The sequence below is a fragment of the Furipterus horrens genome, unplaced genomic scaffold, assembly GCF_987537825.1.
Source record: "Furipterus horrens unplaced genomic scaffold, mFurHor1.1.pri manual_scaffold_3, whole genome shotgun sequence".
Classification (NCBI taxonomy): Eukaryota; Metazoa; Chordata; class Mammalia; order Chiroptera; family Furipteridae; genus Furipterus; species Furipterus horrens.
Window position 1 is genome coordinate 12,649,902 of NW_028327173.1, and position 18,656 is coordinate 12,668,557.

The 18,656-nt window shown below is 36.7% G+C and overlaps 1 protein-coding gene across 7 annotated transcripts in view; it reads right to left on the reverse strand.

The window, feature by feature from the left end:
* Positions 1–18,656, reverse strand: part of EIF4G3 (eukaryotic translation initiation factor 4 gamma 3) — a 294,628-nt gene that overhangs the window by 45,623 nt on the left and 230,349 nt on the right. For all 7 annotated transcript variants that reach the window (XM_090268730.1, XM_090268729.1, XM_090268734.1 and 4 more), the window contains 4 exons: positions 16,594–16,791; positions 2,841–2,987; positions 2,218–2,454; positions 1,069–1,173 (listed from right to left, as the gene is read on the reverse strand). In XM_090268730.1, the coding sequence (XP_090124856.1) occupies positions 1,069–1,173; positions 2,218–2,454; positions 2,841–2,987; positions 16,594–16,791 (687 nt within the window). The remainder of the gene's footprint in view (positions 1–1,068; positions 1,174–2,217; positions 2,455–2,840; positions 2,988–16,593; positions 16,792–18,656) is intronic.

Below are 18,656 nucleotides of genomic sequence, written 5' to 3' on the forward strand. Positions count from 1 at the left end.
TTTGATTTAACCTGGGGTATTGCTACTCAGTTCATACCACTCACCATGGGAGCTTTAAACCAAGGATGACTAACATTTTTTTAAATACATATCATGGTTCTGGTAAACTACACAAAGTGCCAAACCACTCTGTCCTTTGGTTATTCTCTCTATGAAGGACAAAACAAGCTGTCTCCTTTTAATTATACTTTTTCCTTTCCTTCCCTACCCAGTTACAGTTCCAACATTTGATATAAGTACAAGTGGTTGAAGGAATGAGTGGAGTTTTTTGTATTTAAATTTATATTAGCTAGAGGCAAGGATGGCAAATAGGTTTAAATCAGCATTCAAATTCTGATCAGATGGTGTGGCTTTGTTAATAAAAAGGATTTTGAGGCCACATCTGGGCTTAGCAAGATAAAGAACCATTATCAATGCCATCTGCTCTGGATGCAGGACAGGTCACAGATGGGACCTGTATTCACTTTCTCTAGTTCAGGGTTAACTGCAGTATACGGCCTGCAGGAGTTAATGTAAGGAGAGAGAAAAGAGGTGGCAGTGGTAAAAGCTATTTCTGGTAATGAGAAATGAAGAAAATAAACGCAGCGGAAGAGGAGGGTTTGCAGGAAAAACAACAGAGAAGAAAACAACATTTCCTGTGAGCTAGGCACTTCACATCATTGCCTCACGAAATCTTTACAATAGATCTGAAAGGTGGGCAACATTCCCATCTTAGAGACTAAAAATATGAGGCTCAAGAAAGTCTAATGTATTCGTTTTGAAGATGACGCTTCCTGACTGTTTAGCATTCTAAGACTAAATTTAATTGACCACAGTTTGAATTCAGAATGGCTGATTTCATAACTGCAATGGGGTTTGATAATCACAGTAAAGAGAAGAAACACATAACAGGAAGGTATAGGTGCCTTTTAGCCTTTCACACAGCTCTCCATGAACTAAGGTAATCCAAGTTCTAAAAGTCCTACAAGCAAAAGCATTATGTTTTTACACATGTAGATACTAGGGGATCCACTCCAACCCAATTCCTTAAAAGAGACTGGAGTATTAGCTTATTATTTTTCTACTTACCAGTCTTAGGTCTATCACGTCCTGAAGCATGAATCGAATCCTAGATGAGGTTTTTCTTTCTTTCACAATTTTCTCCATCTGATTAAAATACTGGTCCATCCGTGGCTACAAGAGACAAAGTCATTTGTATTCCTGGCTGAGGAATTTAAACGTCATTTTACCATGCAGAATTTTTAAATGGCCTAGGAATACAACTTACAGCCAAAAGGTAATGTGGTAAAATTTTTAATTGAGCATATGACACCCAAAATAAAAGCTACATATTTATGGTAGCTGGCCATGGTCAAGTGACTTATTACAGACCAACAGAATATAAATGAAAATGTCATAGTGCAGCTCCCTGGAACTTTCCTTAAAAGAGAGGTGGTTAAAAAAAAGAAAGGGAGGTGGTTATGTCCTTTGCCCCTTTCCAACCTTTCCTGCTGGGAACAATAAAGACAAAGGCTACTCCGTAGGAATGACAGAATGTTAACCTGAAGAAACCTGGTTTTTGATCATCTCTGAGCCACGAGACCAGCATCAGACGTCTTACTTCTGAATTTTACTTGCACGATTGAGAACTAAGCCTCAATCTTGTATAAACCACTAATATTTGGGGTTTTTCTGTGACAGCCAAACATAACCCTAGTTGATTCAGATGTTATGAAACATTTCTGACATTTCTCTGAAGTGTTTCTAATTTCCCAATCCTTCTTTGTAGAGCACCATGTTGTGTTTGAACTGCATTATTTTTAATGATTTCTTATACGGTGATTACATAGCTGTGCCATTAATCAGAGCATAAACTTAAGAAAGCTCCTGGGTTTTCTTCATTTCCGTATCACCTCAGTCCTGTCCCACATTAGCCTTTCTCCCTCTGTTTCTGTTCATAATCTGCTTACACATACAAGTGACCTGTGAAGTGGTCGTGCAGAAAAAGGGCCAGGGGCAAACTCAGGAACTGGCTGTTACATAAACTGGGACCTCTTTACTTCTGGCTTTAACGGGAATGTGGTAAGCACGATGGCCAAACAACGACAACGAGAACAGCAAGAAAGAAAAACAAACAGCCTTGGCGGCCGGGGCACGATGGAGCACTTGTTGACCGTCTCAGTTCTTTTGCAGCTGACAGAGTCCCTGCTGGAGGTTTCAGAGATTTTGAGTTTTTACCTTTGCTTTCTCAAAATCGAGGTCTTTGCCAATGGTGGTGAGCAGGCGGCACAGGCACTCCAGGGATTCCTCGTCGTGGTTCTTCAGCAGCTTCACCACACAGTCGTGCATGATGGCTTCAGTCAGCATCTTGAGTTTAAAGAGCTCCCCAATAAACTTGATGTTACCGATGGATCTCCGCCGGGCTTTGTCCTTAGCTTCTTCCAATTCATCATGAAGCCTTGTCCTCTCCTCTGGCTGTTGCATAAGGAACAATAGAACCTTGATGATGAAAACTGCGGAGTAGACGCTAAGAACACACACTTAGATTCATGGGCTTTACCCCCTTTCTGGGGCTTAGGGGTACCCTTTGAGAACCTGAATCCAACTATGCCCAAAAGTTGGCATCCAGTTCAGATTTCTGGTACTCAAGTGACCTCTCTTAGGATGGTTCTGGATCCCTGTCTTAGAGGACTGAGTGGCTCTAACATGCAGCATTAAAAGAAATGAAGTATTCCTCTAGACCCCGATACAGTGTCTGCCACAGGCTCCTACAGTAGAGAGACGTAGTAGCCGGCTTCGTGAAAATTCTACTTATTAACACTCAAACTGCACAAGTGCTTTCTTCCTGCGAAAATACTTACAGCACTGGCAGCCTCAAGTTCTTTCTGCTTCTTCTCAAAGACATCGTCATCTGCTTTATCTTTTTCAAACTCCTTCTGGCAACGGTTTAACAGCAGCTTCCGGAAATTCACTGTGTTACCAGGCTTGTCTGCCATGGGCACTTTCAGCTGCATCCAGATGAGAAAATGCAAAAGCAGCAACATTACTTAAATACATTCAATGATTTTCTCAAAATATCAATTTTATTTATTTGCAAAATAATTCTACAAGAGGTATACAATTTAGCTTCAGGCATTTCATGTTTCAATGGTATGCTGCCTTAAATTTTATACAGAAAAAGATACACAGTTCTCTCATATAAATGTAATGTATCTTTCATGGATGGTTGTGCCTCTAGCTGACTTTGAAATCCATGTAATACTCTTACAACTATAACCCGGCACTTATCTAGACATTTTTATCTCTGTAGGGTTATTACTTTTGTTTTTCTTACTACCATTGTAGTTACTTTGGTTTAAAGGAACAAATAGAAATGACATGAACTTCATGGCCATAGGAAAACTGTTGTAGGTGAGGTTCTTATTCTAGAAAAAAACAGAAGAGGGAACACATTTGACAAATTTTGAGACATCATTTCTTTAGCAGAATGTCAAGACATTGCAATGCTAGTACTTACCTTGACTTATACTACATTTATTGATTATTTCAATTGGTTAAAATATTCTAATTTACAGAGGAAATCGCCCCAAGAACCATTCTGAACAGCTATTGCACAACATGGCAAAATGGTTTTTCTGGAATCACAAAGTGGCTCCCAAAATTCTGAAATGCATGGCATTTACACTAGGTTTAGTGAGAGAACTTTGTAAAAAATAGGATGTATTGTATTTATACTCACAAAAGAGTTAATGTTATCAACCTATATGGACTTAGCTGCTGATGAAGGCAGACAGCTAGAGAAACTTCTTGAGAACCAGTCTATGATACTATAGTGTATTAGGGCCAGAACTGACAGTACACTATAACATATTCCCTATGACATATCGAAGACCACTTAACAAGTCCAGCCTAATCAACCAAAGGACCAAATGTTTCATTACATTTTATTTTCAGCAGAAAACATTAACTTAGGAGGAGGGGAAGATCATCAGATCCTTTATTTTAGACAACCAGAGAAAGCTAACATGTTCTTATCGCTAAACTCAGGCCACACAACTGGAAGTGACTACGTACACATAGATCATTTCATAGTCAGGCCTATTCTACAATCACACCAGAAGGTAGGAATTTCATCAGCCTTCCAGAAAAGAAACACCACTACATGAAAGTAAAGGGCTTTCAAAGCAAAAGCCAAAAGTGGACTCTATTTTCTACTATACGGGCCTAGAATACATAAAAATGCAGTGCAAAAGAGAACCAAGAAGCGTATCTGTGAGCAAGGTGGTATATGATAGAGAACCAACATGACATTAGGTTCCACGACATTACATCCAATTTGCTACTTTAAAGAAACACAAGTAAACCAGTCAAAAAGTATTATCCAGTTTCTTGACATATTCACCACCTCACCTTTGTTAACCCTACGGACATAACTGATAAGATAAAAATCACATAGGCCACAGTCTATCAGCCCTAAAGAAATGATTTGGCATTATGGATTTACTCTGTAGAAAATGGGAAGAATGTGGACAAAAATATGAAAATCCAAATCACAGTCTTACAGCGAGAGGGACCAAAATTAAAACAAGTCAGAAAGAATAAACTAAAACTGACAGTTTGGTTTATAGGAACAAGGAGGAATGACATAAGGCAAAGGAGAATTTCTCTACACAAAAGGCCTACAAGAGACACGCTTTTACATTTTTTATGTACGGAAGGGCTGTGTTGAAAGGGTTGGGTTAAGGATCAAAAGATTTGCTTACTTTCTTTTATACAAAAGCAATTCTTTTAACCCACATCTCAGTTTCATCAGCTAGAACAAGGAAGGCCCAATAAACTGTGTCTAACCCAGACTGCAGCTTTGGAAGAAACACTTTATAAGTCACAGACAAGAAAGTTGTGACTGGGATATTCAGAACACTGGAATTCAAAGAGCACTGGAATCCCTAGTCACAAAATCAGGATGTGAATCCCAACTCTGTAACTAATCAGCTATGTAAATTTGAGCAAGCTACCTTCCTGAGCCTCAATCCCTTCATCTGCAAAAGGAGACATTCCAATGACTATAGATCGAGGGACATTATAAATAGCTGTTGAAATAGGAGTTTTGGAGAGGTCATAATCCCAGCTCTGTCATGTGACTTTGACTAAGTTACTTAGCTTCATCAAACCTGCTTCTTCCTAAAAATGAGGGTAACATCTATTTCTTAGAAGAGTTGGAAAGATTAAATGAGATGATCCAAATAAAGCAAATAATAGTGGCTGGGACATAAGAGTCCAGTAAGCAAATATAGCTATATGTAAACACTTGAAGCTGTATCTGACAAATGTTTATGATTAAAAATTAAGAGTAACCTATATTGTAATAATATAGATATCAAAGAACGCATGTAACACGGTTAGCTCACAAAGTAATTAGGGAGAGAACCACAAAAGGCCAGAGAAATGAATATCTGCTATCCCCAAATAATGGTCATGAGACATTTCACATGTATAGGACCTAAAGAACATGTAACTGTGCACAAACTTTTTAGGTATATTCACAACTGAACAATTGGCAGAAAGTCCACAGATCTGCATGCATATAGATAGATCTCAAAGGGAAAGAACATCTAGCTACATAATCCTTTAAAGACTTGTTCTGGAACAAGATCGTTAATGTCCTCTGGTTAACAGAGAAATATGAAATAGGCCACTGAGAACATACCTTCTGAGAACAGTGATGCATAATAATTTATTATAAATTCAACAGGATGATATTATTCAGTTGCCATGTGTTATCTACTGGGCATTGACTGGCCAGGGGACACAATGAATTGGTTTGAACAGAACACAAAGAATGGGTATCTTACTCTGCTAACGCTGCTGTAACGAATACCATAGACTGGTGGATTAAACACATGTTTATTTCTCACAGTTCTAGAGGCAGAAAGTCCAAGATTAAGGTCCTGTTAGCTTCTAGTCTTGCTGAGGGCTCTTTTCCTGTTTTGCAGATAGCTGCCTTCTCCAGTATCCTCATGTGATGAAGAGAGGAAGTTCTAGGGTCTTCCTCTTCTTATAAAGTCACTAATCACATCATGGGGGGATTATATGAAATTTGGGGGGGAAGGGAAACACATTTAGTTCATAACAGTGGACAAGGTAGATGCTTACAAATGTAACCATGGATAAGAGCAAAGATTAAAGATGACATGCAAACAGTTAGAAAAAGATCTCTTGAGACAACTGTAATTTTCATTTAACTGTAGCCCATGATCAAAACTAAGATGTTTCAAATGGGTTGTTTGAAAGATGGCTTCTCAGAGAGTCAGGGAATACAGGATGGGGCAAAGTAGGTCTACAGTTGCGTACGTGAGTTTATTCTTGTATTATTTTCCATATGAACTACTGTAACCTACTTTTGCCACATCCTGTATGTTAGTAAGGCTGCATGGTCAGCCAGACTTGCTGGAGATCACCTACATTTTCATTTATACACAGCAGTATCCTAACGGTGTGAGATTATTATTACACTGTAAACTAACAGCGCATCACCTCATATTATGTTGAGACCTGTCCACACACTGGTCAGCCAGCAATCTTGGATGTGAACGTTCTCAGCCACAGTAGCCATTTTCTTCTTGCAATAGGATCTGTACTCCTGATATGTATTAGTGCTGAGGCAGATACTCATCCCTAAAAGGGTAACTCCCAAAGAATCATGAAGGGCTCCGTGTTAATTACGGTAATCAAATAGGAGAGCAGAAAATGGAAGGACAAGCCTAGACGTGCTTAGCACGCTTAGGATTTTCAATGCTGTCTCAGAACATAAAGACGCTAGTGGTAACCCATGGCTCAACAGCCATTCTGCTCCAGAAGTATGTTCTCCTCTGAGGTGAAGTATTTAGAAATTCCTAATATAATATAAACAAGTGGCACCCCCATGCTAAATCTATGTGAAGTAAAGAGCAGTAAGTCAACTGTCCAATTATTATTCAGGGGTCCACGGTGACATACTCTCTTCCACCAGCAGATGCCATAGGTGTTACGAACACATCTACCAAAATACATCTGTATCAGATACATGGGAAGAGGTATGTAGTACTGAGGGCTACCCACAAGAACCAAAAAGGGGTGGTCGAGCTATGAAAGGCTAAGTCATTTCTCATCACTCTCGTCTGCAAAGCACATTTTCTCTTTCATCAGGCGAGCTGCACACCCTCCCTCCAGCTGACTCCAGCTTCTGGCTGCGGCCCGCGGCCAGCTTTGCACGTCTGTACTTCCAGGCTTGGTTTCTGATGAGATTCCGTTGTGTCTTCCTATGCTCAGCCTTGTCATTCTTTTCGCATCCTGCTTTAAAACACTTAAAAAGTGGCGACACCAACTGGCCTAACAGGACATAAAATGCTAAAAACCTCTCTTGAGTGCTGAGGACTGCGTGCCTGACACACCAGAGATAAAAAGCAACAAAAGTAGTCTTAGGGCAGAAAATAAACACAAGTCTTGACCTTTTTCATTCATGCATTTATATCCACTCACAACATGTCTGAGGGTCCACTGTGTGCCAGAAACCATACAGGCACTAGGAATTTAGCAGTGGGGGGAAAAATACCCCCAAAACAAAAAACCAGAAAAAAATCCCTGCCCTTAGGAGCTTACATTCTAATGGTGTTCCTAGACGGGGATGTTCATTTAAATTGATTACAACAAAGCACAGCAATTTAATGTTACCAATCATCCAATTAAAATTTTATTTAAGTACAGATTCAGCTACAGGACATTTTCTCTTGTCCATTCTTCTCCTTTTGTCACTTAATTCTCATGTCCTCCTAAGAGAAGTGCTGAATTCTGGTTAAATGCTTTGCAGTTTGTGAAGGTCTTGCAGGTCTCTTCAGTCACTCCTAGCTGAACTGGTAAAAGCAGCAACATACTCCAGAGGCAGGGTTTACTCTCTCTAATGAGGCCCTGGAGCCATGTGCCAGAGGTGGCACTTCCAGCTTGGTGAGAGGCAGGTAGCTGTGTATAAGCACAAATGTGTCTGTGTGCAAAATAACTATGGTATTTACAGAGCAACTTGGGAAAGACAACTATTACATCAATTTCCTAGAAACTCTTTTCTAAAAAGCCTACCGTTTAAGGAATGGAAAACTGACATAATTGCATTCTCAAGCCCTTATCTAGATAATTTCTGCAAAGTAACAAAAGAAGTTTAAAAGGAGGCATGCGATCCACATGAATGACATGGGGCAGAAAAAAGGTTTTAAAGCTGCTCTAGATAACAAGCATTTTCCTGAATCCTAAAATCTCAACAATCTAAGCCAGGGTTTCACAACCTGGACAGTTCTGAGATTCTCGGCTGGAGAACTCGTTGCTGTGGAGGGCTGCCATGGGCACTACAGGATGTTTAGAAGCATCCCAGGCCTTCACCCACTAAGATACCGGTACCACAAATGTCTCTTAGACATTGCCCAATGTCCCATGGAGGACAAAACTGCCCCTGGTTGAGAATCACGGTTCTAGGCCATTGCTTAAGCTAAGGTTCTAATAAAACCTCTATAAATGTAAAGTATATGGGCAATTTTGTAACTTTCTGAGGAAGTTGTGAAATAGTAACAGAACAGTTGTGAGGATTATATGAGTTAGATATAATCATTTCAGCACATGTATCTCAAAGAGTATTGCTATAATTACACTACTCCTTACTACTAATACTCATGACTATATTATATGACTAACTAGAACACTGATAATCCATGACTAGTGGCTCAGGTCTGTAAACTGTTACAACTGTGAATCAGGTCAAAGACGTTGCAATGTAACCTGTGGGTATCTCAGTAGAACACAGTGATAATGACAATGAAATTACTGAAATAAATTAATGAATACAATGGGTAGGAAAAGAGCACCTCCTACAGGTAATAGCTTAATTTTTATATTCTACTGCCTTCAGTTTCTCTCAGTCCATTGGTAGGTATCATTTCTCAAACTAATAATGATTAAGAAGGAAAGAAAAGAAAACAAAACAAAAGAGAAGAAAAAGCAATGTCCATGGTCTTAAAGGTTTGAAAAATGCTGCACAGAGCAGATCCCTCGTTTGATGACACAAGAAACGTTAGTATAGTAAACAGAAGCTTGATAAAAAGAAATCTGGTTAAGCTGGCATTAGTGAAACAGAGTCAAATTTCAATTTTGATCATGCCACTTTGGAAAAACAACTGGCTAACCTCCATTTCACTCCTTACAGAAGACAAAATAGCACAACACACATTCATGTATTCATTGGCCAACTGTTAAATCTTAGCATTTTGCCACATTTGCTTTAAATCTTTTACTTTTGAAGAAACTAAAACATTAAAACTCAAGAGCCCAGAATACTTTATTTTTCACTCTTTTTCTCCTGTTCTTTTTTGTTTTTTACCTTTGTAAGGCTCAACTCAATGAATGATGACGAAACACACTCACATGACTACCGCCAGGAGCAGTACCAGGTCAAGAAGCACCACCTACAGCCTCCCAGGGCCCCACCAGAATGAATGCTCCCAAACACTACAGCTTCTAAGCCTCCAAATTTAATCCAATTATCCTGTGTGTTTCTGACAGTCAGTTTCTTGCTTTTCTTTGTTTTACCACCTAGATATACATCCCCAAACACCATAGTTTATTTTTGTTTCATTTTTGAGCTTTAAACAAACAAATCACATAATCCATATTCTTTTGAGCATGGCTTCTTTTGCTAAAGCTTATTCTTGTGAGATTCATTCATGTGTATAGGTGTAGTTTGGGTTCACTGTCCCAGTACAAACATGTAACAGTTAATTCATTCTACTACTGATGGACAGTTTCAAGCTTTTATTCATTATAAAAAATACTATTAACATTTTTGTATCTATTTCTTGGCACATGAGAAATGCAGGTTCTTGGTTGGGTATATGCTTTAAGAATAAAAATGCTGTTATAGCTGAAAATTAACATTAGCTTTTCAGTAAATGAAAAGTGGCTGTTACAATTCATATTCCCACCAGCAGTGTTTGAGAGTTCCTGTTGCCTAAACATATTTACCAATACATGGTAAATTAAGAAATCTGGTGTTACTGCATGGTTTTGTATCTAGTTAATTAATCTTTTCATATTTATTGGCCATCTGGATAACCTCTTTGGTGAAGTGTTAAGACTTTTGTCTATTTTTTAAAAACTGAGTTAATTTCTTAAAATTTCTATTAGTTAAAAAAAATCTGACATAAGCCCTTTATTGGATTCTTGTGTTGCAATGATCTTTTCCTAATATGCGGCTTGCATTTTTACTTAGTGACATCTTTTGATGAAAATAAGCTAATTTTAATGTAGTCCAACTTACTACTTTCTTTTGAATATAGTGACTTTTGTATCCTCATTAATAAACCTGCAGATGAATTTCTAATACCTTCCCCCAGTACCTGCCCCCTTCAATCTGCTATCTTTTGTTGTAAGTAGCTTTATATGACTGGTCTAAAAGCTTTCCTTCATTTTCACTTAAAACAAAAAGATGCTACGGTTTATAGAAAATCTTCTGAGATTCTGTAGCCTTAACATCTCAGCAGTTATGAAAAATGTCTGTTCAACTATTCTTTTTCCCACTCTACCCTCTCTTCTCCTGAGGCTCCAATAAAAGCAAACTTTGATTGCATGGAATCCTCCCCATCTCTTACCCTCCCTCTTGCATTTTTCTTCTTTTGGTCTTTGAGTGCTTCTTTCTCAGTGCTTCCTTCATTCTAGAGACCTTATTTTCTAGTTCATAATTCTTTTCTTCAGCTGTGTCTGATTTGTTATTAAATTCATCCATTAAGTTCTCAATTTCATTACAATATTCAGTTCGGAATTTCTATTTGGGTTTTTTTTATACTTTCTTGTTCTCTGTTGAAATTTTCAATCTGTCTTTATCACCTTTGCTCGTCGTAATAAAGGTAATATGTGCAGCCCCTATGGGACATTTGTTAGTTGCTGGATCTCATTCATGCTTTTCCCCTTGTGTGCCTTATTATTTCTAATTGGATGCGGGACATTTTATTGGGAAATTGTTCATAAAAATAATTTGAAGATTAGTATAGCAGTCTCTGAAAAGGATCTTTGCTTGCTTCTTGCAGATACCTACGGGGCACTAACAAGTTGACCCTTGAATATGGATTTGAACTGTGTGGGTCCACTTATATGTTGGTTCTTTTCTTTTGTTGTTTAATTCTCATCCAAGGACATGCTCACTAATTTTAGAGAGGGGAAGGTTGAGAGAGAGGGGTGAGGAGAGAGACATTGATCAGCTGCCTCTTGTATGTACTCCAACTGGGACTGAATCTGCAACCTAGGCGTGTGTCCTGACTGGGAATTGAATCCGTGACCTTTCAGTTCCCAGGATGATGCTCCAACCAGCTGAGCCACACTGGTTAGGGCATATGCTGATTTTTTTCAATAAAAATATTGAAACATTTTTGGATATTTGCGACAGTTTGAAAAAACCGGCAAGTTTGTTGTTATCAATGCTTGAATTGTTATACCTGTAAATAAAGATGAATTTGTCATGTTATCTTTTCATTTTTGATGTCTAGTAGAGTAATACATATATCATCTACAGTGTTTCATATAACACTGATGCAGATACTGACAGATATTTTATCTTAAAACAATGTAAACTTATGATAGAGTACAGTACTGTAAATATATTTTCTTCTCATGATTATCTTTTCTCTAGCTTACTATACTGAAATAATATAGTACATAACACACAAAATATGTGTTAATCAGCTGTTGATGTTATTGGTAAGGTGGCTAAGACTTCTGCTCAAAAGTAGGCTATTAGTTAAGTTTTTGGGAAGTCAAAAGTTGTGTGTAGATTTTTGACTGCACGGTGGCTTGAAGCACTAAGCCCCGCATTGTTCAAGGGTCAAAGGTAATCCAAATCCAAGGATTGAAATGATTTGATAATGAGCTTCATATAGTCCCTGTGAAAACAGGTCAATTTCTGATTCACCCTCATCCCAAGCGTGCAGTCCTTTGGGACCCCAACCTAATGTATATAAAGATTTATTAGGGCCTCTTTCATCACTCATTTTGGTGGGCCACAGTCACAACTTTGTCCCCTTACCCATTAAGTCCAACAAAAACAATCTGTTCAAGACTTTCAGCTGAGTCTTTTTGGGTGATGTTTTACCAAATGCCTCACTTTTCTTTGGATTTCCACTTTTTCTAGGACCTTAGCCTTAGTAAATCTTTATTGTCTTTTAATTCTCTGAAGCCTTCCAGATTTGTTTTAAATACTGTGACTAGCTTTTCTAATATCCATGAAAGGGTGGTCTGATTTACCTAACCCGTCAATACCAGAATCCCTGACACTTAATCCTGTGTACGTTTCCTTAAACTTAGTTCATTTTCTCTTACCTTGAATATGAGTTTTAGTGTTTCTAATTTGTATACTTTCTTTATATATGCATTTAACAATAATTTTATTTTGCATATTATAAAACATTACTAAATGGTGTCATGTTATTCAGTACAATTTTTAAGTTTGATCTATGTTGGTACATTTAGTATTACTTCATTAATTTTAATCCTCTGTGTGTGTGTGTGTATTATTATAATTACTATTCAAATCCACTGACAAAATAAATTGTGGTATGCTCTTATTGTCATATTTAGGCTTATTTCGTTGTTCATTATTATTCACTATTAAAATCAACGCATAAACATTCTTGTATATCATTCCTGTGCACATTTGGGTAATTTCTCTGGTGTATATAACAAGAAGCGAAATTGCTGGGTGAAAGTATAGGAACACCATTAATATTACTGTCCATTTACTCCCCAAAGTGACTGTATTCATCAACAACATTTTAAAATGTTTTTCTCTACTCTAATGGGGGTGACCTGTAGAGAATTGTGGTTCATCTGGTCACTTCCTTAATAATAAAAAATACTGAGTATATTTTCTTTATCAGCCAATGAATTTTCATTTCTATTAATAGCCCATTTTTAAATTGAGCTCTTTCTTTTCTTTTCCTCCTTAATTCTGATTTCAACATCTTGTTAGTTACATATATTCCAAATAAGATTCTCCCAGGCTGTGGCTTTATCTTTTTATTTTATTTATGATGTCATTTGCTGCACCAAAGATTTGAATTTCAATATTAAAATTTGATATCATTCCCTTTATTGATTATCTTGAATTGTGTTGAAATATTTTCCCCTGAAAGTTTATAGAGACAGTCTTCTCAATTTTCTCCTAAAAGATTAACTGCTGATATTTAAATTTTCATTTCTCCTGTGATTGTTTGACTTTTGTATTTGGTGTTTAATTAGGAACCCATTGCCATCCTTTTATTTCAGGGTCCCAGTATATCAAAAGTACATTAGCTATGGCAGTTACCTTTAAGGTGGAGGTAAGGATATATTCTGTATTTATTGACAAAGGTGGTAGGTATGTTCACTTTGCTGACATACACTGAGCTACACACTACTGATCTGTACTCTTCTGTATGCATGCTGTAGTGGTGTGCTAGAGCTGGCTCATACTAGTTCTTGAGAGCCAACTGTTAAATAGGAATTTTGTGAATTAATTGTCAAACTGTTGGTAGCTTAAAATCAGTCACAAATTAACTATTTACATCATTAAATCTGACAAAAGCTACAAATGACACATATTTCTTTTCCAAAGCAGAGTGAATGTCTTAAAAAAAAAGTTTAAAAACATATATCCTTTGGTGTATAGGGCAACTTTATCCTAAAGAAGCAGAAGCTCCAGCATGTAAGGATAGATATACTTAAATGTTTATTGCAGCACTGCTTGTCGTTGCAAACAAAAACCCCAAAAGCAAGACACTAGAAACAACATAATGGAGGGAGGTGGGGGGAAGAAAGGAATTGTTGGAAAAATTATGGTAAATATATATTATAAAATATTATGCAACTACAAAAAAATGGATGAGCAAATCTATTTGTAATGACCTAAGGAGATGCCCAAAACATATTAAGTGAAAGAAAGCAAACTGCAAAACAATGTATATAATTCAATTAAAACACCCCCCCCCAATTAATCCTCTTTATACATATGTATATGTGTGTGTTTTTATAAGATTTTACAAAGAAAGCTGTGGAAGGATAAATCACCTTGACTGCCTTGGAGGGGAGGGAGGTTCACCTGCCTGGGGCTCCAGGTGAAAGTGTTAACTTTTTCTGTGTATACCTCTATATTGTTTGACTTATTCCAACAGATTATTTTGTAACTTAAGATAATCCAATAAAGTTTAAAAATCTTATTTATTTATAAAGATTATAGATCATAACAAAAGTCACAGAAGTGGTTGGTTGGCTTATCTATGAATTCTTCTAATTCCAATCAAACTTGTATGATTGCCAAGCCTTTTCAATGGTCATTTTCATCAAGAATATTCTTCTGGTATTAAAAAATATTATCATCTTTCACTGCTATAGAACTAAATCCAAAATTAGTAAAGATAACTAAAGTATGAGTCAGAATATCTGGAATCTAGTCCTTGTTCTATGTAGTAACTACAGGATGTTATGGCTGTCACAGTGAAAATGAGGGACAGGAGATGGAGAACCAGTTTGCTTTCAGATAACTATGGTATGTTTTAAGGCAATATGGCAAGAGATTGAGTGAAATAATCGTAATTTGGATTCCAGCATTGCCACTTACTAGTTGTGTGACCTTGAAAAAGTTATTTATCCCTTTTAGGTTTCAGTTTCTGATTCAATAAAGTGGGACTAATACCACTGACCTTTCAGGTTACAATACTCATTAAAATATCAATCATACATGTAAAGCATTTACCCATATTGCAATCTATAGTAGATGCTGAATACATAGTTTCTGTTATGACAGTCATCCTCATTCTACAGCCAGCATTTCAAGACCTTCGCAGTTTTTTCCAACACCAATATCGTTTTTGAATCACTGAGGGCAGTGATTTTCGACCTTTTCCATCTCATGGCACACATACTAATCACTACAATTCTTGCTGCACACCAGTTGAAAACCGCTGTTTTAGGGCTTAACTTAGGCCAAATACTGCGGTGGGAACTTTACATACACAATCTCATTTATTTTAGTTTTTCCATTATAATAACCTTAAGTTATACAAACCAGCCTTATTTTACGGATTAAAAATGAGGCTTGAAGAGGTTATGTAACAATTCTAAGGTTATAAAGTTAGCATTGGCAGAGTAGACATTTAAATTTAAAGTTTAAAGTTAAAATTTTAAACCTTGAACTGTAAGACTCCAAAACCAGCGTCCGTGACCACCGCATCATGCTTTGCTGCCTCAGGCCTGAGTATGCCTGGGATACACTGTTCTTTCCCTGTATTCGAACTCCCCAACCTCCCAGGCCCAACTCAAACTCTAACCGCTTCTTAAAAGTTTGTCACTCTCCCACCAACATAGTGATTTTTTTCCCCCTCCAATTTGTTTTTTTCTGTCTAAACAAGTGATTTTCAACCAGTGCCCCACAGGAATTTTTACAATATGTACTACCTGACTATTTAGTCAGGGCACTGACCTCCTTTCCCTTAGATCGTTAATTAAAAAAAAAAAAAAAAAAAAGCCAACAGCCAACACAACAATAGCCATCTGGTATAAATGATTCACAATTATATCTGTTTTTTCGTCAGATTGGCAAAAAATGTATTTTTTGGTGTGCCACAGAATTTCAGCAGTTTATGTGTGCCATGAGATGAAAAATGTTGAAAATTGCTAGTCTAAACCATACAGTTAGGCATTTGAACACTGCAATATCACAGAATACCTTAATAAGTTTTTTTTTTCTTGTTAATGCTGTTTTTTTTTCCAATATAAATTCTGAGCTTCTTAAAAACAGAAGAGGTAACTTTTCTAAGTCCCAACAGATTTACCTACCTTTACCACAGGTACTCAAAAATATTAATAGAATGATAAAATTTTGCACTTTCACAGATGCATGATCACAACGAATTGTATAAAAAACTCAAATGTTAAAGGACAGTTTTGACACAAATACCTTGGTAACAGAGAAAACCCAGACGTGCATGGCAGTTTTATGACTGTAGAACTGAGGACAATGAATACTAATCAGAAGCTCTTTGGTCTCCCATTCTGCCTCGCCCTACATCTGACAGGCTGTGAAGATTAAATGGCTGTAAACAATGTAAAGAGAAAGAAATCTAATAGTTTCTAAGAGGTGAAATTACCATTTTCGAACCCTTCATGACCACAACTATCCTATCATTTTCACTGAGGCTAGAATTAGAACCAACATGTTTTTCAATTTTGAATTAAATGTGAATGAAAAGATTTATTTCTATTACGATGACACCCCAGGAAAAAATGCTTGCTCAGGACAAGAATTTCACATGACTGATTTAAACCATATTCAATCTGCCTCATATTGGATGAAATCATATGTGCCTATTGCACTCTATCTCCATAACCCGTCTGGAGGTGAGTATACGTTTTGTAAAAGATTTCTTTTTATACAACAAGGATATTATATTAATAAATGCTAAAAATATATTCTCCCCTTTACGTTGCCCCAATAACACTTCTGGGAAGAATGTGTAGTGAGGGGAGAATATACCTCTTGAAGATTTCTGGTTTTACTCCTTCCTCTCTTCTTACCGTTACTAGACATCGACACATGTTTGCGTAAGCCACAGAAAAACTGGGTTCATCAATAGCCTTCTCAAAGACCAGGTCAATGACTCCTTTCAGCCGCTCCTCTGTGTCAACAGTAAGTCCAGACACCTGCTTCATCAGCTGGTTGAACATCTGTGGCGTCAATTTATTTAAGATACTTCGGACTTTTCTAAAAAGTTCCTAAAAGGGCCACACAAAAAAGAGCATTATAGTAACTGTGACAATATGATGCTTTCTGTAAGAATTAATATTTTGTTTATAACGTATAAATTCAATTTCCCAAATTGCTGACAAGGATTCTGAACTATTCATAGAAATAATTAAATCCATCTATTTAATAAATAGTAAAAACACTGTAGCTCATCATTTTCACTACTGATGAGAATTCTAGGACACTTTACTGGTACAAGTATCTTCTGGGACATTTCTAAGGGCAATCTGGCAATGCATACTGAAAGCTTTAAAACTGTGATATCCTCTTTTGAATGAGCAATTATACTTTTAGAAATCTATTCATACTTAAAGACGGGTAAAAAAGATTTTAGCCACAATAATAACCCTTTATAGCAAATAAAAATGTCCTAAAATAGGGATCTGTTTAATTTATGGTATAATATGAATTATAATACAAGGCTGAAGTCTTTTAAAATAATGTTATAAAACTCTCATCAAAACAGAAGTAGAAGAGAACTTCCTCAATTAAATAAAGAGCATCTATACCCTTTTTGGTGAAAAAGAAAAAAAAATGAATGCTTTCCTGCTAAAACTGGGAACAAGGCAAAAATGTCAGTTCTCATCATTTCTATTCGAAACCATACTGAAAGTGCTAGTCAGTGCAATAAAGAAAAGATAAAGAACTACAACCCATACAGATTTTAAAGTAAGAAGTAAAACTCTTTATAGCTGATATGACTGTTTACATAGATAATCATAAGAAACATACAAAAAGAGATACTAGAATTAATGAGTCTAGGAAGGTTACAGAATAAAAGTTGATATACAAATATCAATTATATTTACATATATTGGCAACAAACTAGAAATTACATTTTTAAAAAGCACCACTTACAATCTAACAAAATATGCATATGATAAAAATTAGAAATCACTGATGAAAGAAACCAAGGAGGACCTATTAACTGGAGATCTTTATCATGGTCATTTACTAGAAGATTCATTATTGTCAGTTTTCTTCAAAGTGACCTACAGATTTAACACAATATAAATAAAAATTCTAGAAGAGTTCTTTGCTTTTTTAAGAAATCAAGATGTTGATTCCATAATTATTATAGAAAGTTAAAATAACTAGAAGAGCCTAAACAATTTTTATTTTGAAAAATACAAATTGGAAGACTCTATAACCTGATTTCTCCACTTAGTATCTAAAGTTACTATACAAAGACAGTGTGGTATGGGCCAGAGGACAGACACAAAAATCACTGGAACAGAATGAAAAGCCTAGAAATAGATACATACATATATAATGAACTGATTGTCAATAAAGGTGCAAAAAAATTCAATGGAGAATGAATAGTCTTTTCCACACATGGTGCTGAAACAACTGGATATTCATAAGGAAAAAAAAATGACCTTGATCTTTACCTTGCACATAATACGAAAATTAACTAAAACTATATTGTGGACCAAAATATAAAATCTAAACCTATAAGCTCCTAGAAGACACCAGAGAAGAAAAGCTTTGTATTTTTAGGTTATGCAAAGATTTTTAAAGCTATAACGCCCTGGCTGGTGTGGCTCAGTGGACTGAGCACTAGCCTGAGGACCAAAGGGTCCCTGGTTCAATTCCCAGTCAGGGCACATGCCTGGATTATGGGACAGGTCCCCAGTTGAGGGTGTGTAAGAGGTAACCACACAATGATGTCTCTCTCCTTCTCTTTCTCCCTCCCTTCCCTTTTCCCTAAAAATAAATAAGCTTAAAAATATGACTACAAGAGCACAAACTACGTGGTGAAACCAGGGGAAGGGGACACAGGGGCTCAGCAGAGGTAGACAAAGGCGGGGAATGGAAGACATCTGTAATAGCG